The sequence below is a fragment of the Martes martes genome (assembly GCF_963455335.1).
Source record: "Martes martes genome assembly, chromosome: 5".
NCBI classification, from domain to species: Eukaryota; Metazoa; Chordata; class Mammalia; order Carnivora; family Mustelidae; genus Martes; species Martes martes.
Window position 1 is genome coordinate 72,184,428 of NC_137892.1, and position 23,086 is coordinate 72,207,513.

At 34.9% G+C, this 23,086-nt stretch overlaps 1 protein-coding gene across 8 annotated transcripts in view; it reads right to left on the reverse strand.

The window, feature by feature from the left end:
• ERBIN (erbb2 interacting protein) overlaps nucleotides 1-23,086 on the reverse strand; it is a 136,423-nt gene that overhangs the window by 58,885 nt on the left and 54,452 nt on the right. For all 8 annotated transcript variants that reach the window (XM_080804235.1, XM_080804232.1, XM_080804234.1 and 5 more), the window contains exons 3-7: nucleotides 20,449-20,646; nucleotides 16,901-17,018; nucleotides 4,335-4,413; nucleotides 2,654-2,743; nucleotides 806-862 (exon numbers count right to left, since the gene is read on the reverse strand). In XM_080804235.1, the coding sequence (XP_080660361.1) occupies nucleotides 806-862; nucleotides 2,654-2,743; nucleotides 4,335-4,413; nucleotides 16,901-17,018; nucleotides 20,449-20,637 (533 nt within the window). In that variant the 5' untranslated portion in view covers nucleotides 20,638-20,646. The remainder of the gene's footprint in view (nucleotides 1-805; nucleotides 863-2,653; nucleotides 2,744-4,334; nucleotides 4,414-16,900; nucleotides 17,019-20,448; nucleotides 20,647-23,086) is intronic.

The window sequence follows — 23,086 nt, forward strand, 5'->3', positions numbered from 1 at the left end:
ATATGTAAATGAATAAATGTGTTTCCAGTGAAACTTCTTTGCACAAATAAACAGTGGGCCAGATTTAGTAAGACAGTAGTTTGCCAATGCCTACACTGGAAAAATGTAGTGATGAATTCAGGAAGTTTTAATGTATTTTTTTCAATAAATGGACACACACTACAGTGCATTTTCAGTGTGTAGATCTGTTTTAGCTTTATCTTACTTGCTCTTGGATTGCCATCTTTTCTTGATGTTAGTTTACCAGCAGGGGGCTGTCCGTCCCACTTCTAACTTACAACAGACTACAAAACCCAACAAATTCTTAAAATTACAGTTATCAGACTTCACATAAAGACCCTACAGATTTCACTAATTAATACTGTATAAGAGCTCTAGTATATGAACTGGGACCTCTATATGGGACTAGTAGGTTTTATAGACATTTTGATATTTGTCACACAAGACCAAATTCAGAAAGCTTATGAAATCACTATAAAATACTAACAGATGTGGAAGTTTTATATTTAATACCACTGATTAAAATATGACCACAAGTCATACTGATCACAATGTGATCACAATATGATCACAAGTCAGTCTTTTAAAAATAATTTTCACTCATATTTTAGATATTACAAAGCTAACATTTCTTTAAGGACTTCAGAATTAAAAATTCTTGGGGTGCCTGGCTGGCTCAGGCAGTAGAGTTTGTGACTCTCGAATTGTTAAGTTTGAGCCCCACAATGGGTGCAGAGATTACTTAAAAAAAATCTTCAGAAGAATTAAAAATTCTCATTTTAGAAAGAATAGCTCCTTTACTTACTTTGGCAACATTTTCAACTGGTTTTCTCTAAGTTCTAATATCTGGAGTTTAGTTAATCTGCAAAACAAAATAACAAATAACAAATCAATCATCTATGACAAAGACAATGAATTTAATTACCAAAGTGATGTCATGCTCCAAAGTTTTAAAGCAACCAATATTCTGTAATTGCAAAGTAAGAAAAGACTATTTCTGCCCTCCAGAATTAGTTGGGGGAAAAAGTTAAACACTTCTAAACACACTTAAAGCACAACTTATTGTCCCTAAATATCAATCCTACAGCATTTCATGCAAACGTGCCTCCAAAATATTAGCCATTAGTAGGTTAGAGAACAGTAATTCAACTCCAGAGTCCAGCTCCAAGAGAAAAAACAACAAGGGAACTTAAGGGGATATAAAAAAGGAGAAATCCTCTGGCCCTTCAGTGATGCACATTCCAATAAAATTAAAGGAAAATGAGAAGATTGGGTGGTCTAGAGTTACTAACTAATGCCATAATGTCAATCATATTGCAATATATAAATGTATCAAGTCAACATGCTGTACACCTTAAACTTACAAAATGTTTTATGTCAAATATATTTCCATAAAAAAGTGGTCCAAATACCAGATATAAAAAAGGAATCTGTCAAGTATGCTTTATATATATATAATATATATAAATGTATGTATATATAATATATACATCATATATAAATATATTAAAGTATATGCATAATTACACATAAACACACATACGCACACATATATATTTATGTATGTAAATAAATATACGAAGCATGATAAAGTGGGTCCCATAGGACAGTCAATGGGCTACAACAATGCCCAGAATTCTTTCTCTCTTAGTTGAAATGTAATTGACATATAACATTCTTAGTTTCAGGTAGCCAATATAATGTATATGTGTATATATTGTGAAATGATCACCATAATAAGTGTAGTTAACATCCATCACCATAGTTACATTTTTTTTCTTCTGATGAGAACTTTTAGGATCTACTTTCTCAGCAACTCTCAAATATGCAATCCAGTATTGCTGAGTACAGCAATACTGTCCATTACACCCTCAAAATTTATTTATTTTATAACTGGAAATTTGTACTTTTTGACCACCTTTGCCCATATTGCCACCCTCACCCATGCCAACCACCAATCTGTTCTCTGTATCTAATGAAGCTCAGGTTTGGTTTTATTTTGAGATTCCACATATAAGTGAGATCATACAGTATGCATCTTTATTTACTGACAAAAAGATGACTAAAATTGACATCCCATTGAAAAAGTACTTTCTCTACTAGTTTTAAAATAATAATAATTTGATACCTAATAGTCATTCACTCACTGTTCATCTTTTCATTAAAAAAAAGTTACTCAAAGACAATAACGACAAGAATTACTCTATGTTCAGATACTGGCAGGAGTGCGCCAATGGGGTGGTCCCCAGAAACACACATTCTTTTCTCCAGAATTTTGATTCTAGTGGAGCAGACAGATAAATCAATAATTAGATCATTTTCAAATATGATAAATGCTAAAAATATAGTATTCTGTTCCCAACTATATAGAAATTACCCACACTTAAAGTATTTTTGAATACTTTAAAAACCAATTCAAGTTGTAAATTACCTTTTTCTTCTAAATATTCACTGCTTATTTATTTATCTGGGAATATAAATTCAAAGACAAAATAACAAGACCCAAAAAAACTGTAAAAACCACAAGGTTTGGAAATAATTACAAAAGAAGAGCATATGAAAGTATAATTAATAGTATTACTAAAGCAACCTGTAGTTTTGTAAACTTTGTAAGAGCTAACAAGAAAAGGTTTTAAAAGAAACTGTAATTTACCTGCCAAAGTTAGCTGGCAAGAACTCAAGGAAAGCATCATTTAGATATAACTGGGTTAGGTTTAACAGCTGAGAAAATCCATCAGGAAGCCTATATAAAATATATCAGAATTTAAGTTAAATTAACACACAGAATTTCAGTCTCAGAATCTATCTAAGAATCTGTCTAACCAACACATGTTCTTAACAGTTAACAGTTACCTTTTTACTTTAATGAGGGACCCGCAAACTTGAGATTTCCTTTTTACAATAATTTACCTATTTCAATAACTTCTTCTCTTCATAAATAGGAAATGAGATAGTATTTGCCTCAGGAAGATAAAATATGCACAAAAAGGTCAACTATGAATGAACCACAATACACAGAAACGTATTTAGGACATAACTATGACATCAGCAAGCACTCTTGAAATTTGCCTTATCTAACATCAATCCAAAGGATTCATAAAGAATTCCAAAACCTGACAGTATTTTTTTTCCCCCCAAACCTTGACAGTATGGACTTTTGGGGCTAGATAATTCTTTGTATTGAGGAGGCTGTCTTCTGCACTGTACTGTTCAGCAGCAAGCCTGGCCTTATCTACTCGGAGCCAGTAGCACCACCCACTACCGCAGGTTTTAAAAACCAAAACTGTCTTCGGAATTTGCCAAATGACCCTTGGGGGCAAAATCATTCCCATTTGAGAACCACTAGTTTAGAAATTATTTTCAATTTCAAAATCTGGCCTTTAAATAACCAAATAAAGATTGCATAATTTTATAATAAGCAAATAAGAAGAAATAACACAAAAAGCTAAAGGACATTTTAAGGCCATATGAGAACCTGTATGTATCAGCTTTCCCTTTATTTCCTCTGGTTTACAAAAGAAATTCCAGATCTAGAACTGGATGCTAGAGCAATATTTTTAGCTAAAGATAAAATATCATCATTACATGTTTTTCCTGGATTTTAAAAAGTACAAAGTTCTGTTGCAGTGAGACTTCCCAGTCTTTGACTTATCTTGTTTCTTCCCTATGTCACATTCCTTCATCTACCACAGCAAATGAAGCACCAATGTTTGAAAATATTCACTAAATACAGTACTGTATTATGTGAAAACCGGTTTTAGTTTTTGACTTAGCTACACTAAACCATGCTCTACTCATCTTTTGCTTCACTATTCCATTTTTGCAAAACTTAATAGTTCTGGAGTCATGAAAGTGTTCTATTTATAGCCATTACTATCATAAAAGAAAATTTATGACCTCTGGCATATGTTGCAACCAATCGAATGGTTTTCCTTTTTTGTTGTTCTTACCTTCCTGATCTTTCAGTTTCTTTTAGTATTTTCAAAAGTTTTAGTGTGCTACACAGCTTATTTGTGAGTGAAGATATTCTTACATTCTGAAAGTATCACTGAGAAAGGAAACCAAATTCTAGCCTCATTACTGACACAAACCATCTGTGAGACCTGGAGCAAAACATTTGGATTATCTGTTCAGATGTCTAATTTACCTTTGTAAAATAGGGGGTTAGAAAATATGGCATTAGAAAAAACCATGGTTATAAAAAGGTTTCATTTTAACCTAAAAATAATTTAACCTAATACCAATTACTCATTAAAAATATAGAAAGTAATTTGCTACTACTAATTCACAGCTGTTTTACTCAAAATTAACTTGTAATTCAACTGAGAACTTACTTGGAAATAGGGTTTACACTGGCCTCCACAACCGTCAAAACTTTACAATTTTTTATATTTTCTGGAAATTCCTGTATTCCTAGAAAATGAACAAATAATAATCAAATTAAAAGGATCTATTAAAAAAGGATAAAATAATTAAAAAATGAATTACTGTTTACCTCGCAGATTCAAAATTTACCAACTAACTAGGATCTGGATAAACTGACAACATCAACCAAACAGAACTCTACAATTTCTCTTTTCTTTTTCATCTTTTGTTCATGTGCCTCTTTATAACTGCCAATTATTAGTTTCACCTCCCCCTCCTTCACTTAGCTCTTCTGAAAATTAGTGCCTTCTCCATTTGATGATGTTAGAGATACAAAATACAGAATACTTAGCACTCTTTCTGGTTTTCTGACATAAAAACATGATTACTTTTTTTAATGCTGGGCCCAGATTAAGGTGTTCCCTAACATACATGTCAACTGACAACGCTGAGAACAAAGCTGAAGCCAGAAGTAGTAGAAAATCTACAGTTGATATGCCAGCAGATATGCCTGACGGCAGCTGCTGACCAATACTTCAGTAAAATACCGCATCAATGGGGTGGACAGGCCAAATTAAAGAAAGTTTTAAGCACATACTCTTTTTAAAAAAATCTTTTGTTGTTGTTGTTCTTGTTAAAGATTTTATTTATTTATTTGACAGACAGAGATCACAAGCAGGCAGAGAGGCAGGCAGAGAGAGAGAGGAAGTGAAGCAGGCTCCCTGTCGAGCAGAGACCCCGATGTGGGGCTCGATCCCAAGACCCTGGATCATGACCTGAGCTGAAGGCAGAGGCTTTAACCCACTGAGCCACCCAGGTGCCCCTCTAAGCATACTCTTATTTCCTCACACTATCTCAGCAAAAATACAGTAACAATAATTTGTGAACTAACAATAACCCACAAACTTCCAATAGCAATGTTATAACACAAACTAAAAGAATGCTAAAAGCTTTTTAAAATATTACAAAAATTCTGTAAAACTCCTTCCTGTACTAACACAATATGAATACTGAACATAGTTAACATCAGAGGATCATTCAAACTTCTTTCAACTTCATTAGTTTATCATTCTAGATAAGCAAGTTTACCACAGTACCAAACACAGAATTTCAGGTGCCCAAAAATTAATAATGCAAAATCACCAACTGGCAAATACTACAGCAATACCTGTTCAGTTAAAACTCATCAGCAAATGCTATTATCAGTGGGTAAAATAATGATGAAAAATAGGATACTAATAGACTGACTGTTTCTCCCAAAAAGATACTTATTAATAACAAAAGAAAAAAAGCAATTTAGTAAAGAAATATCAAAGGCACCATCTTAAATCACTTTAAAGTTACCATCACCAGTTAGCAACATCATGTGGCACCAAATCTAAGATGCACTGGGAAGGGATGCAATACCATTATTGTCATATTCTTGCCAAAAACATGTAACATGAAGTTAATCATAAGCAAACATCAAACAAATTCAAATTTAGAAAAATTCTACTACATAACTGGCCAGTAAAATTTAAAACTATCAAGGTCAAAAAAGACAAAGGAAGACTGAGAAACTACCCAGGTAAGAGGAGACCAAAGAGTATAATTGGGGGACTGTATCAATGTCAGTTATCTCCCTTGTTCTAGAATATTACAAAACGTTACCACTGTGGAAACTAGGTAACAAGTACACAGAACTACCTTGCAATTTCTGTTATAACTGTATATGAATTTATAATTATCTCAATAAAAATTTCAATTAAAGGAATCTGGGCTCAATGATTCCTTACGGGAAGGTTTTATTACCATTGTTATTATAAACTCAATTTCTCAAACAGTCAAGATAACTCTTTTTTTCAATTTCAGTTTTAGGAACTTTTACTTTTGCTGAAATTTATAGAGTTCATGTAAATCTCCAAATTAGCAAATATATACAATAATGGCTATCAAATGATATTAAGGAATTACTGTTAGCTGGTTTTTTTCAAGTATGACAATAGAGTAGTTTCATTTCGAAATACTTATATATGAAAGGGATTCTTCATGACTTGCTTTAAAATAATCAGAGGTGAAGAGGTGCCTTGGTGGCTCAGTCAGTTAAGCATCCAACTCTTGGTGTCAGCTCAGGTCATGATCTGGGGTTGTGAGACGGAGTGCCATGTGCGGGTCCACACTCAGCACAGAGTCTGCTTGAGACTCCCTACCCACCCTTCCTTTTGCCCTTTTCCCACCCCATTTGCTCTCGTGCTCATAAATAAATAAATAAATAAATAAATAAGATTTTAACAGAAACTATAAGGGATGGCAAAGTAGGAGGTACAGATGAAGGTATGCTAGGAGGTATTCAATATACTGATACATGCTGAAGTTGGTTGATAGGTACAGCAGATTTATTATATTCTACTTTTGTAAATGCTTGAAATATTCCACTATAAAAAGATTACCACTGTTCAGCTACTAGAAACAGACTCGGAGACAAAAGAACTTTGAAAGAGTTACTGTACTTGAAGGGGAAAAAATGAACAAAATGGTAAAGATAAAAGCTTAAGTTTAACAAATAAATGGAAACTTCACAAATAAAAAATATAGTAACTGAACGAAAAATACAGGACAGGATTAAAAAAAGATTGGGGTGCCTGGGTAGCTCAGTGGATTAAGTGTCCAACGTCGGCTCAAATCATGATCTCAGGGTCTGTCCCTCCCCCTGCTCATGCTCTCTCTCTCCCAAATAAAATCTTAGAAGAAAAGAACAAGATTAGACACCACAGGAGAAAATTTCAGTGAGCCAGAAGACATGGAAACAGAAATTAGCCAATCTGAAACACAGAGAAAAAGTAGAATGAAAAAATATCAACATAACAGAATATATGGGACAACAATGTCGAGCAGGCTAACCTATCTTTAGAATTTAGAAGTTTGTTTACCAGCCTACCACTAAGAATACATGCTCTCTGGGGGGAGAGCCTTTGCCTCTCTTTTTCACTAGCTGAATAGGACATGGCATAGAGTTATCAATGTCACTAGATACTTCCAAACTCCTTTCCAGGGTGGCAATACCTATTTTCACACCATAATAGCTATTTATGCATATTCTTGTCAACATATGCTATTTACATGCCAGTATAAGGGTTGAACCTCACCAGCAATAATATAAATGTATATTTAAATTAAAGCTAGATGGGGGAGCCTGGGTGGCCCAATGGGTTAAGCCTCTGCCTTCGGCTCAGGTCATAATCTCAGGATCCTGGGATCGAGCCCCACATCGGGTTCTCTGCTCAGCAGGGAGCCTGCTTCTCTCTCTCTCTCTGCCTGCCTCTCTGCCTACTTGTGATCTCTCTGTCAAATAAATAAATAAAATCTTAAAAGAAGTAAATTAATTAAAGCTAGATATTCTTGATATTTTCCAGCGATAATACATTTTCATGTGTTTACTGATAATTTTTATTTCTTCTTTGAACTCCCTGTTTATTGTGCATCTTCTATTGGAGTATCTTTTCATTACTGATTGTAAGCATTCTTTAGAAATACTAGTGTATCAAATTTTTCTCAGTTTGTCATGTATTATTTACTTAGTCATACAGAAATTTTATTCTTTTACTACTGTGCTTTTTAAAAATTAATTTATTAGAGAGAGAGAGAGAGAAAGAAAAAAAGAAGGAAGGAGAGGGAGAGAGAGTATCCCAACCAGGCTACACGCTCCACGAAGAGCCCAACACAGGGCTCTATCTCATGATGGTAAGATCATAACCTGAGCCAAAATCAAGAATCAGACACTTAACCAACTGTGGCACCCAAGTGCCCCTACTATGCTCTCTATATCTTGAATAAGATCTCTTTCCTATCCCAAAGTCGTAAAAATACTCTACATTTTCTACCAATTGTAACTGTGTTTTTCATATTATTATCCTTAATTAATTTGGAATTTATTTTAGTACATATTATGAAGGCTCTTTTTTTTCTATTTCCCATCTAAAACCACTGTTCCAATGCTAACAAAATACTTTTCTTATTTCATTGATTTGTAGAGACCTGTAGATGACCTCTGTCATATTCCAGATTCTTTCATGGTTATGTTTCCTGACAGTCTTTCCTTTTAGGTCCTTCTACTCATCTATTCCATAGTTTCATGCTTTTCTTCCATTTAGGTTGCACTGCACATTTTCTATAAAGTTCATTTCTAGGTATGTGTGATAGAGTGGTTGCATTAATAGACTCACTCCCTATACCACTCTCTACAATGTGATTCTTCAACTACTCCCATCAAAATATTAAGTATAATTTCCCTATGTTCTGATTCCAGGCTCAGCCATGTGTTCTGCTTTGGCCAATGAAACTTTAGCCAAGTTGATGAAACTGAGGGTTTAAGTAAGCTCTCTGGCTAATTTCCACTAGCTCTCGGGGTCCTCTTTTTGTTCTGTGAGAAACGTGGCTGGGATGGCTTGGGCTAACCCATTGGAGGATGAGATCTGCCATCCCAACACAGGATCACAACATTGTGATTTAAATAAGTCTTTATCTGGTTTTGTTATTAAAGTGTGTTTTACCCTTACAGACAGAATTGTGTACTTTCCCCCATACTTTAATCTAAAGTTTTTAAAAATTAGGGATAACCCCAATTCCAAGAAGGTTTAGTCAAATTTGCTCTTAAAAGTAGAGTTGGTAGCTTTTCTGACTATCCAATATAAAACTGTATTCACTGGTCTTTATTTATTTATTTATTTAACAGAGAGAGAGAGAGAGAGAGAGAGAGAGACAGACAGACAGACACCACAAGGAGGCAGAGAGGCAGGTAGAGAGGAGGAAGAGGCTCCCTGCTGGGTAGACAGCCCGATGTAGGGCTCGATCCCAGGACCCTGAGATCACGACCTGAGCCGAAGGCAGAGGCTTTAACCCACTGAGCCACCCAGGCGCCCCACTATCAGTCCTTTAAATAACAAATAATTTGTCTCAAGTGACAATTCTATAAGATACACTGAACACATTAAAACAGTACTCTTTTGCTAAACTGACTTAATACTTTAAAAAATGTGTATGGGATAGCAGCAGGAGTCCCAGGGCAGATGTGGTAGTTAGAGCCAGAAGTGGGAGACTTGGAGGAAAAAGAGCAAAAAGGGCAGTGAGTTTGGATTATTACGGTAAAGGTACTGTGAACATCTGCTTTAAAAAAATCAGTCTAGGGATGTGTGGGTGGCTCAGTTGGTTAAGCGCCTGCCTTGGGCTCAGGTCATAATCCCAGTGTCCTGGGATCAAGCCCCACATCAGGCTCCCTGCTCAGCTGAGTAGGAGCCTGCTTTTCCCTTGGCCTGCAGCTCCCCCTGCTTGTGCACTACCTGGCATGCACTCTCTGACAAAATCTTATTAAAAAAATTTTTTTTAACTCATTCTATAGACACATATTTTATTTCTCTTATGTAAACACCAAAGAATGGAATCAGGTATATGCATACTGATATGGTGAATTACACGGATTAATTTTCAAACACTGTAGGAACTTTGAATATCTGGAGCAGGACAGTTGCAGTGTATTCTTCTTCTTCTTCTTCTTCTTTTTTTTTTTTTAAGATTTGTTCATTTGACAGAGAGTGAGCTCAAGCACAAGGATGGGGAGTGGCAGGCAGAGGGAGAGGAAAAAGCAGGCTTCCCACTGAGCAGAGAGCCCAATGCGGGACTTGACCCCAGGACCCTGGGACCACAACCTGAGCTACAGGCAGACACATAACTATCTGAGCCACTCAGGCGCCCCGCAGCGTGTTATTCTTATCAAAACACATCTTTTACAATAAAACATGCCACATTTAGAGGAAGGACAGGGGAAGGACATTCCATGGTTTTCAGCAGCACCCCACTTCATTTTAAAAACCTCAGCTAAATTATCTCATTTCTTTGGCCTTTGTAAAGTCCTTAAAGTATCATGAAATCATCTACATAGAAAATATTACCCAAGAGGTATAATATTTTTAGTACACAATAAAGTCTATGTAAGGAGAAAAAGACCAATTAGAGTATAGTATGTTCTACTGATCTAAACTTTTACATGAAGAAAGAGTAATTTTAAGAGTTCTATATCAGATTTCTGCAATTTTAATATTTAATGGGAAGTAATGCTTTTACCATCTTCCACAAATACAAACATAAATTTTATATTTTTAAAAATTTTCAGTACTTTATTCCATAGCATGAGGTTTATAAAAAGTAACCAATATCTGTGATATAAGTAATTCTAAATCATCTCCAGCTTCCAGATACATAGTAATAATTTTTCCTTAAAGGAGAAGTTTTGAAATACTTCTGGGTTTTCTGTTTTTACAAACTGCTAGCATTGTATTTACTGTGACTTTAATTCCTACAGGTTCTAAATCTTCCCTTAACTCCAAATAAAAATTTTCAAATGCCCTTTAGGTATTGCTTAGGTATCTCAAAAAAAAAAAAAAAAATATGGCCCAAACTGAAATCACCTATACTCTGCATTATTCAGCAAATATGTACCAACTAAACACAATGTAAGACACTATTATAGACTATAAATACTAAGACATGGTTCCTTTTCTTGAGAAGCTAAAATACAGCAAAGAAAAGTATTTTCATCCTACTAGTTTCTTTCCTTCCTCACTAGTCTTTCTTCTCAGGATCTTCTGTACCTTTCTCCTCTTCTTCCAGGTCTCTTAATGTTGGGTTGCCATTAAGACTCATTTTTTAGGTCTCTTCTTTCACACTCATGCCCTTGGTGACTGTATCTAACCTCTCTGGCTTTATATACCATCTATACGCTGACAACTCCCACATATGTATAGCTAGCAGAGCTCCCTCTTGACTGAAAACTCCAGACCCCTACAAATAAACAGATATCTTATTTCAAATGTAACATGTCCAAAAATGACCTGATTTTTTTCTACTAAAAATTACAACTCCCACAGATGACCCCATCTTGGCTGTTAGCAACTCTATCCTTCCACTTGCATACACCAATACCACTGAGGTCATCTTTATCTCTTATTTCTTATCTCATGTCCCACATTCAGTCCATCTTAAAATCTTGTCGACTCAACCTTCAAGTATATCTAGAGTCTGTCCACATCTCACTGCTTCTATCGCTATCATCAGAGAAGACTGAAATATCAGCCCAACTGGTTACTTTTCACCTCTGTACTCACAATGTTTCTACATACAGCTGGCGTAAGCCTTTAAAACACAAATCAGATCATGGTCTGATTGATCTGCTCAAAGCTTTCCAAATGATTCCATGTCACTGAGAGTAAATGTCAAAGAACATACTAATGCCTACAAGGCTCTATCTCTTTGACCTCTACTCCTCTCACTCTCCCATCTTGCTTACTGTTTTAGCTATCCTGGCCTTCTGTTTCCCACACACACTATGGACACTCACACCTTACCAACCTTACAGTGGCTGTTCCCTCTTTCTGGTACAATCTTAACTCAGGTATCTACATGGCTAACTTCTCAAGTCCTTGTTCATGTTACTTTCTCAGTGAGGCCTACTTTCAATGCTTGTGTTAGCCAGTCTTCAAAGATGGCTCATTTTACCCTTAACATATGCAGAACCTGAATTTTATCATGAGTTACTTTTTAATTCTCTAACAAGTCCAAGTATCTTTCTCTTGTTCCTTCTCACTTGAATTTCATAGTGTTCCTTCTTCATAATATACCCTTTCTATAAGAATTTAACTCTTGCTCAAACTTAATAAAATGAAAACACTAGATTAGATATTGCAAAATGTGGCTTTCCTCTTTACATTACTATTGCTTAATTACAGAAGAACTCTTTCTTTACTTCCTGACATTTAGGAGCTGGCCTGGTCTTACAGGTAGCTACTTGGCATTCAAAGGGACATCTTGGTATTCTGTTGTTGAACTACATGATTTCAAAGAGTATCAACACCAGACCAGGCCATTCTTTGACCATGAAAGACCAAAACAAAAGCAAGTATGTACAGTTAACCTTTAAACAACATGGATTTGAATAGTACAAGTCTACTTAACCACAGATTTTTTTTGACAGTACTATAAATGTATTTTATGATTTTTAGTAACATTTTGTCTACCTTGTAAGAATATAGTATGTAATACATACACCATACAAAACATATATTATACATATATATGTTAGGGGTAAGAGTTCTGCTCAAGAATAGGCTGTGAGTATAGTTAAGATGGCAGCAGGGGGAGGGAATTAAAAGTACAGGGGGTTGATGCTCCTAACCCCCACATCATTCAAGGGTCAACTATAATCTTATGTCTGAATAAGAACATTGTCCAAAACACAAAGTACCAAACAATCCATAAGTGATAAGGCCACAGTAAGGTATAATGAGTGGACACCCCAGCTATAATCTACATTATTAACATACTTGGCAATGACCAGTGATCACTGGTCTAAATATTTTTAGTTCTAGGTTAGTTTAACACACAGTTTTTCTTCTTTCATGATCTTAAAAAACTGATTTATTGAAAGAGCTCAACTTAAACAACTAATAAGTACATCAGCAATTTCAGAAATTTGAAAACAGGAGAAAAATACAGTGACTGTAATTTTCCTCATGATCAATTTAACTTCTCTGAGCTTAAAGTGAAGAGCCGTTTTCTAGCAGTTGGTCCCTAATCATCAGATCTTCTCAGGTTCAATGAACTGTTTTCTGCTTTCACCACAAACTTTCAATTCATTCTTCCAGGGCTTTCTGACTCAGTTAAAAAGAAAAGGCCTTAATTGACCTCTTTAGCATTCCCCTATCAGTTAGAAATATCTGAGCTATTATTTCTGGTTTCTTTGCCTTATAATTTCCTGGCTCTGTATTCTGTGTGCTCAGAGAGATGAATTAACAACTAGGTTAGTCTTCATTTCTTTTATCTCCCTTTCCCCACTAGCCTTCCCAATCAACTACGTAGCAGAATGTTTTAATCATCATCCGCATTAGTTTTCTGAAGAAGGACAGGCATTTGAACATAAGAAATGATTATTTCTCAAACACTAGTTGCTTTTTCGCAATGACTTGGGCATGGTGAACTTTTTATTTCTTTAAAAAGCTAACAATAAAGCAAAACTTAAGCCACAAAAGGAGGAGCAAATTAAACAAATTTACTCTTCAGTGCAGTTGCATTTAGATGAGTTTAAGACAAAAAGGAGAAAAAAAAAACAAGCAAACAAGTAAAAGGCAAGGGACTGATGATTACACCACTTAAAATGTAGGGGAGATCCGTTCTCTGTGAAATCACAGAGAAAGAGAAGAAAAGAATACACGAATTACAATTTAATTTTTAGTGAAAATAAGTTATAAGGTTTCACTGGCAGCAATAACTAATGTCATCCTCTTTCTGGGCAGAATACTTGAGTGCTTATTTTATTTTGTTTTTTAAAGATTTTATTTATTTATTTGACAGAGATCACAAGTAGGCAGAATGGCAGACAGAGAGAGAGAGGAAGAGAAACAGGCTCCCTTTAGAGGACAGAGCCCGATGCAGGGCTCGATCCCAGGACCCTGAGATGATGACCTGGTCCGAAGGCACAGGCTTTTAACCCACTGAGCCACCCAGGCGCCCCCTTGAGTGCTTATTTTAAATCTTCTCATCATATAGAAATTATTTCCAACTCCTCAAAAACACCAGCTGATATAATCATATAAAACAAGTTTTCTATATAATCAACAAAAACCCTGCTGAAACTAGAATTAAAAAAAGAGAAACACTACAGTCCAGTAGGTTGTCGTAACTCACACACTATTCTTTAAGAAGCTGCAAAAAAGTTGGAAGATATTAAGGACACCGATGCACCAAAACTGCACCATTCTCAATTCAAAGTAATAAATCCAGAGTCAATGCATTTTTCAGGAGACATATACAAGCATGTTCACTACTGAGTGAAGTATTATTTTCATACCATGAAGAGTGGTAGCAGTTTGCCAGCCTTTCCCAGGTGCATACAATTGTATTAGTAATATTCAAATTATTTCAGATGCCTTTCCTTATACTTTAACATTTTCCATTTAAAAAGATCAAAAAGTAGAAAATACCCCTTTGGGATGGAATGTTAAACTTGATGACCTCTAATGTCACAACAATTCTACAGTTCTATCTTAACTATCAGCATGTGGAGAGCTACAATGACAGTGGATTAAGTTCCTCCTAATTTATCAAGTAAAACTTGCCACTCTAAAAAAGCAACAGGAATTGAAGTTCATTTCAAACTACCCTTAAAGAGAAGTTTCAAGCTGAGGAAATCTATTTAGCTGGAATAAAATCATGAGGGGAAAAGTCACACAAACTAAAAACCTATTGACCTGAACTTTTCAAAATGTTAGTATCATGAAAAACACAAAAAGATGGGCAAACTCTTCCTAATTTTAAAAGACTGAAGAGACACAATGGAATACTATGTGAACTGTAACTGGGGGTGGAGGGGCAAATAACTAAAAAGGGCATTTTTAAGCAACAGGGATAATGTAATGTCAAATTTCTTGAAAGTGATAATGATATTGTGGTTATGTATAAGGATTTCCTTGTTCTTGGGAAATGCTTCTTCCAATATTTAAAGTTCATGTCTGCAAATTAAAATTTTAAATAGGTTTACCAAATAGAAATTTTATACAAGCAACAACATCTTTTCCCTGAAAATATTTAAATTCACATATATTTTTAAAAGAGAAAGAAACTAAACATGGCAAAATGCTAACAGAGTGTGAATCCATCAGTGTTCTGTCAATTTTTATGTAGGCTTTTAATATGGCTATGAAATTTTTGAAATAAACTGGAGAAAAACAGGATATAAATGAATCCAATCTAAGTAGTAATTAGATTCTAAGTTTTTACTTAAAACACAAATTTTTCATATCACAGAAAAACAATAATTTTTTAAGTAGGTTCCATACGCAACATGGGACTTGAACTCACAGCCTTGAAATCAAGGCTCTGAGAAATGAGCAATCCAGCTGCCTCCAAATAACAGAAAATTTTTAACCCAAGAGTTAAATGTTTCAACAGAAGTTTAAAAATTTACAAGTTTTGGGGCACCTGGGTGGCTCAGTGGGTTAAAGTCTCTGCCTTTGGCTCAGGTCATGATCCCAGGGTCCTGGGATCGAGCCCCAGATCGAGCCTCTCTGCTCAGCAGGGAGCCTGCTTCTCCCTCTCCCTCTCTCTGCCTGCCTTTCTGCCTGTGAAATAAATAAATAAAATATTTCCAAATAAATAAATAAGTAAATAAATAATAAAAATTTACAAGTTTTAAACTTAAAATTTATTAGCTATAGACAACTAAAACTCAGTAGAAAACTACTATAACCTTCTCTGAACCTAAAATGAATATGAACACGTTATACCTCCTTACAAAGGATTTAATCCTTAAAATAGAAGTATTAAATTGATGACCTGCCTACAAAATGGACAATTATTTGGAATGAATTGCCCATAACTAAGATAATTAGGGTTTAATAAATGAAGGCATGCAAATAAACACGCATATTTATTTTATTTATTTACAATAACTTTTTTATAGAAATGGGTAGGCACAGTTGTAAATTCATAAAAAATTAACTGTTAATTATGAAAACAGGATGATTCTTTAAATCAGTCCTAAAATGGTTTTCATAATAAATCTTAAAATGTAGAACTGATATAATACAAAGATCTGTCCTGTATATTCCTATCATCAAGACAAAAAATAACTTTGCAACCAAGAGCTATTGAATATGATTGCTAGGCATTTACTGGTGCTACTACACTAAACTTTTTGGGACTTGTTTCAAGTTTTTTTCAAATGTTATAAAGAATTATTTGAATATAACTTGGTATTTAGTGTTTGTTGAAGTCTTGTCTTTTGGCAGACAATTTAATATTTATTCTCTTGTGATTTTTTTTTTTTGGTAATTTTCTAAGAAACATGTTCATTCTAAAATTTTCAAGTATCTACCTCTCTATTGGACCAGGTAAGCACTGAACATTTTGGAATGTTCCACTTTATCTTCAGTGTATATCAAACTAAGCCTAGACTATATGCAGCAAGAGAACACTGACCATGTCCTTTTATTTCTCATCATTATCTATAATCCTAGGTCCCAATACAGTACTTGGCAAAAGGTGGTCTTTCAATAAATATTCAATGATGTTCAGTTCATTTATAATGTTACACAAGTTTTTTTTTCAACCTTTAACACTATAACGTAAATATTTCATGCCAATATTGATGGAACTATATTAAATTCCTCTTTATGGCTATATATAAATAGCATAATCAACAGCAGACACCACCATTGTTAATAGTTTCTCATCATTACAAATAATAGGACAATAAATACATGTAAATATATAAATTTAAGGATACCTAAGTATATACATGCATGTATCCACAGCATTTAATTAAAAGGTCATTTAAAAGTTTTTACAATTTATCTCCACATTGCTTTAAACTATCATATGGTAAGTTTTATATATATGAAAGTTAATATAACACTTTTAACTTTTGTATTTTTGTTTGTTAAAATACAATAGAAATCTTAATAAAATTACATGTTCTTAAGTACAGAAAGCCAGGGGGAAAAAATCTTACCATTCTTGCTGACATCCAGTTCCCTGAGATTAATGAGATTTGCAATAGATGCTGGTAATGTTGTTAAATCATTGTCTGGCAAACTCAGTTTGTGTAGAGACTGACAGTTAAAAAGTTGCTATTGAAACAAGGGAAGAAAGGATTTTGATTATTTAAGTTTCCTTAAATATTTCATTTGTTAACCTTTATACAAATAAATATTATTAGTGTGGTTAAACTTAATGAATTATACCTAAAAAAACATTAGGAAAGATCTCTTATCGTTTCATGTTATTATGGGTCTGAACACAAGCAAACTACTCAATCATTTACATCCTCATACTTCTGCCCCAAGCAAAATGCACTCAGAAAGAATAACAATGTGGGGGGCGTCTGGGTGGCTCAGTGGGTTAAACCGCTGCCTTCCGCTCAGGTCATGATCTCAGGGTTCCGGGATCGAGCCCCATATCTGGCTCTCTGCTCAACAGGGACCTGCTTCTCCCCGCCCCTCAGTCTCTCTGCCTGCCTCTCTGCCTACTTGTGATCTGTCAAATAAATAAATAAAATCTTAAAAAAAAAAAAAGAATAAAAATGTGGTTGTGTTCTTTATTAAAGTAGTAAAAAAATAAGTGGCTATTAAATATGGCAAACTTTGGAACTTGTATTTCAAATATTTTTATTCCAAACTGAAAATTTACATAAATTAACCCCAAATATGACAACTGACTCAGAATGACTCAAAATATTTAATTGTGACTTGGGAGGACAAAAAAATTTATAAACAAATATATTCTTACACTAAAATCACAGTAATAAAATGTACTTATTTATTTTTATAAAATGTATTTAAAATAAAGTATATTTAACCAAAAGTGTAGGTAAATGGGTCACTTCTATACTTCATACCAAAAAACTGTGTGGAGCACAGAGAATTTTTAGGGAAATGAAAATACTCAGTATGGTACCAAATCACAGATACATTTCATTATACATTTGTTTAGGCTCATACAATGTACAACACCAAGCATGAACCATACTATAAGCTATGGACTTTGGGTAATGATAATTTTTCAATATACATTCATCAATTTTAATGTAAATACCACTCTGATAGAGAATGTTGACAATGGTGGAGGCTATGCATGTGTGGGGATAGTGTAGGTATATGAGAATTCTTAATTTTGCTATGAATCTGAAACTGTTCTTAAAAAGTAGTGCTTAGGGGTGCCTGGGTGGCTCAGTGGGTTGAGGCCTCTGCCTTCGGCTCGGGTCATGGTCCCAGGGTCCTGGGATCGAGCCCGCATTGGGCTCTCTGCTCCACGGGGAGCCTGCTTCCCCCCCCCACCCCCACCCCCCGCCTGCCTCTCTGCCTACTTGTGATCTCTGTCAAATAAATAAATAAAATCTTTAAAAAAAAAAAAAAAGTAGTGCTTATTAGCAAATCAAACAAAAAACTATTATCAGGATAACACTGAATAAGCCCTTTTTAAGAAAAGCATTCTTCCAAAAACTGAAAGAAGTACAGGTGATTCAATTATCTGCACTATCACAGCAAGACTCTCTTTTCTATTCAATCACCAAGCTGAAACCCTACTAGTGCTTATTACAGAAAGGGACTAATCTTGGACTTCCAAGTTCTCCAGAACAACCTAAGTAAGATAAATTACTTTCTAAAGAACAATATGTAAGGAAACGGTAAATTACAGAGCACCTTATTACAACCTGGGGAAGTAATTCATAAACATGCAACCCATAATCTTTAATATTTTATCCACAGCCATACACAGATTTCTTTATAAGACAATCTTGGATGGCACTGGCTTTTCAAATGTTTTTACTACTAGCCACCAAAGGAAAAGCCTTTTTCAAAGCACTGTCATCCAACATGTATACACCCACACCCACACCCACCCACAGAAATCTAACACAGAGATTCCATGCACCAATGGACACATGCAACACACTGTACTTTCTATTCTATTTTAGTTACGGTTGCCAGATGAAATACAGGATGCCTGATTAAATTTGGATTTCAGATAAACAATGAGTAATTTTTTTAAAAGATTTTATTTATTTGTATGACACACAGAGAGAGAGCACAAACAGGGAGACTAGGAGAGGGAGAAGCAGGCTCCTTGCTGAGCAGGGAGGCCAAGGCAGGGCTGGATCCCAGGACCCTGGGATTATGACCTGAGCTGAAGGCAGGTGCTTAACCAACTGAGTCACCCAGGTGCCCCAACATTGAATAATTTTTAGATGTACATCCCATTTATTGCATAAAACACACTTATACTAAAAAAATACTCATTGTTCATCTAAAAATTGTAATTTAACAAAGTGTTCTCTATTTCTATTTTCTAAATCCACCAGGGTAAATCATAGCTCCTTTTTTGGAAATGCCACACATACTTATGAGTCACCAACACATCTCCATCCAGTTTTGATAAACACTACTGTTTGGGTAGTAAAACATTCTAACAAATTAAAACTACTGAACAAACTGAGGGTTGCTGGAGGGGAGGCAGGTGGGGGATAACCTAAATGTGTGATGGGTATTAAGGAGGGCACTTCTCATGTTGAGCAATGGATGTTATACATAAGTGATGAATCACTAAATTCTATTCCTAAAACCAGTATTACACTAGATGTTAACTAACTAGAATTTAAATAAAAATTTTGGGGAAAAAAAAGCTACTGCAGTTTTTCCATAATAAACAAGAAAATGAGTTGAGAATAAAGAGGCATTTTTTAAGGATTAAAAAAAGTAGCCACTGAAAAATTTTAGCAAAGAAACTGATAACGTGAGAAGATATAGCATGGCAGCAAAACAAATTTCCTCCATCTAGTTGTTCTTAGATTTCAGAAATGTTATGTCCCCCCAAACCTTTCCAAACAAACTAAAATGGGACAAATAGAACAGTACCTCTAAAAACCTGCTTAGTAACAAAATTATTAGGTGACAAAAGGACAATTTATTCTTAATTATAATAATACAGATCAATGTCTTATTAAAACTAGAAAAAGAAAGTATTGATTTCTATTTCTGTCCAGCTAAATCTATTGGCTTCAGAAATCATGCAGTCTTACCTACCAAAGGGGCTACAAAAAATGGAAATTAAATACAAAATTTTAACTTAAAACTTGCTCAAATACTCAAGCAATTAACTTGAAGAAACAAAGGTTAAAATTCTATTCAAAAAATACTGGAGATGCCTGGTAGTGCAGCTGGTTAAGAATCCAACTCTTGGTTTTGGCTCAGGTTGGGATCTCAGGGTTGTGAGATGGAGCCCTATGTAGGATTCCAGGCTCAGCACATAGACTACCTGAGATTCTCCCTCTCCCTCTGCCCTTCTTCCTGTTCACGTGCTCTCTTTCAATAAATAAATCTTTAAAAAAAAATACTTTCAGGTTCTGTTGCATACCCTAAAATAAAATTAAACCAAAAAAGAAAAGAAAATAGAAACAATGGAAACACAAACATATTGGCAACATTATGGCTACACCAGGGATATCGTACTTCTTGCATAAAAATAACCAAAGACAATTCTTAAAAGACAGTATGAACATACCTTCGGAAGCTCTTCAATCTGATTAGCATCTAAATAGAGCTCCTCCAAAGTTTTCTCAAAAGTAAAAATCTCTTTGGGAACCTGTTCCAAACTGCAATGAGAATAATCAAGAGTAGTGACAGTCTCCTCTTCCCCTCGTAGACAACGACATGGTACCAACCGCACAAACAAACTTCGTTTTGTAGTCATTTTTAGACACTGCAATATTGAAATAAAAATACACTTAGTTAAAACACACGTTATAATCAACAATTTTCCCCAAAAAAACAACTCATTTATCACGATCTATGTAGCAAATATAAGTACACCCTTCTTTATACTCATCCAATGGAATACATTTAAACATATTGTTACTGTCAAAATTTAGATACATTTATATATACTGAATTTCAAATGAAATAAGTACTTCTGTACTTTAAAAAATGACCTGTTAAATACCTATTTATATGCTTCTGTAAGAAACATGCTTTATGAGTCCCGCTTATTCTCAACTAGAAAAACCCTAATACAACAAAGATACTTCTTTAATTTCTGGGTAAGAGCTATTTTTTTTTAAAGATTTTATTTATTTATTCGACAGAGAGAGATCACAAGCAGGCAGAGAGGCAGGCAGAGGGGGTGGGGGGAACAGGCTCCCCGCTGAGCAGAGAACTGGAAGTGGATCTCGATCCCAGGACCCTGAGATCATGACCTGAGCCGAAGGCAGATCCCTAACCCACTAAGTCACCCAGATGCCCCATGGGTAAGAGCTATTTTTAAATTAAGAATTTGGAGGCACCTAGGTGGCTCAGTCAGTTAAGCATCTGCCTTTAGCTCAGGTCATAATCTCAGGGTCCTGGGATCAAGCCCCAATTGGGCTCCCTGCTCAGCAGGGAGTCTGCTTGTCCCTCTCCCTCTGTTCCCCATTTTCATGCTCTCTCTCAAATAAGTAAAGTATATATTATATATAAAGCATATGTTATATATAATATATATTTATAATAATATATATTCATATTATCATATATATCAGTTTTGAGTAGGAAGTAGGACTGCCAAGATATTTTCAGGTCTTCCGTAATGAGCCATCAGAATCATGACCCCAGGGCACCTGGGTGGCTCAGTGGATTAAGCCTCTGCCTTCGGCTCAGGTAATGATCCCAGGGTCCTGGGGTCCAGCCCTGCATCTGGCTCCCTACACTGCAGGAGGCCTGCTTCTCGCTCTCCCACTACCCCTGCTTGTGTTCCTGCTCTCGCTCTCTCTCTCTCTGTCAAATAAATAAATAAAATCTTTAAAAAAAGAAAAAAAAAAAAAGAATCATCACACCTTTAACTTTCCAAGGCTCTTCCCCATCAAAATTTCAATACATGCCAAGTGTATTTTGTTTCAATTAAATATTGGTCTTTTAATTTTTCTAAAGAGCTTATAGGTCCTATATTTGTGTAAGGTTACACATTAGAGAATAAACTTGCTTCAATAAAGTATATACAGACTTCATTGTTTCAAACTAAATGGGAGAAAGGTTTAGTTCTGAATTAGTGAAAATTCTCCAGGCTAATTTTAACATATCCATAGGTTAATTCCAACTAGTCTAAGATTATATTACCAAAGACAAGCCTACTTCAATAAATAAGAATGACTGTTAATCAGTTAACAACTCTTTGTAAAATATAAATTCTTGCCTTAATCAGAAGACAATTAGAGTAATAGAATACTTCTAACCAGAGCCAAGATTATATTGAAGCCTGTGAGGGAAACTGCCTCAAGCACAAAATGGAAGGAGGCACCAAAAAATTTTTAATCAAATTAAATATTTTAATGCTTTATTTTTTAATTAAAATCACTGAAAATTAACCTGTTTATGAACAAAATGACTAATTTTTAAATAAGGACAGGACTGGTATTATTTTTTTCTTTTGCCTCAGGCTTCAATATGGCTCTGCAAGGCACTGCTACCAACTTCTATTTCAAATTATATGATATTCTTAAGAGTGTTTGACAACTAAGTATTTCCCTTGCACTCTTTTTAAAAATAGGACTATTCTTAGTCAATCACCATGTGCGAGGCACTATGCTAAGTTCTTTAGATAATATATGCATATTCTCATTTCATACTCATATATCTAAGACATTTACTATTATCCCTATTTTTCCATAAAGAAACTGTTTCTGTGCTCTTATCGCCTTATACTACTTCTCAATACATAATGATATATTAGAACTCAGGTTCTCAAGATGATTAAAATATCAATAGGTCTTTATTAGGCACTTCTCCTTTAGGGCTTGATGGGGTTCAGAACACACCACTCAAATACGGTACCTTGACATACTGAATACTTTCAACTGAAGGAATGTGAGAAAACAGCAGAAGCAGGAAGGTCATGCTGGCCTCCCCTTTTACTTCTCCACTGAAATAGGTCATAAAATCCTCATGTGAGAGGTTCCTTCCTTATACCTGGAGGAAAAGAGCAGCCCAATCTCTCAAGAATGGAGAAGAATCCTAACAAATGGGCTTTACTTAACTTCCCCCCAGTTTACTACACTTATGTCATACCCTGACCTATCATACTTGCCAAATCTACACTCTTCATCAAATCTAGCATAAATATATTAAGTTTTAATGGTTTCTTTACATCATAACTCCTCATAAAGGCTCCT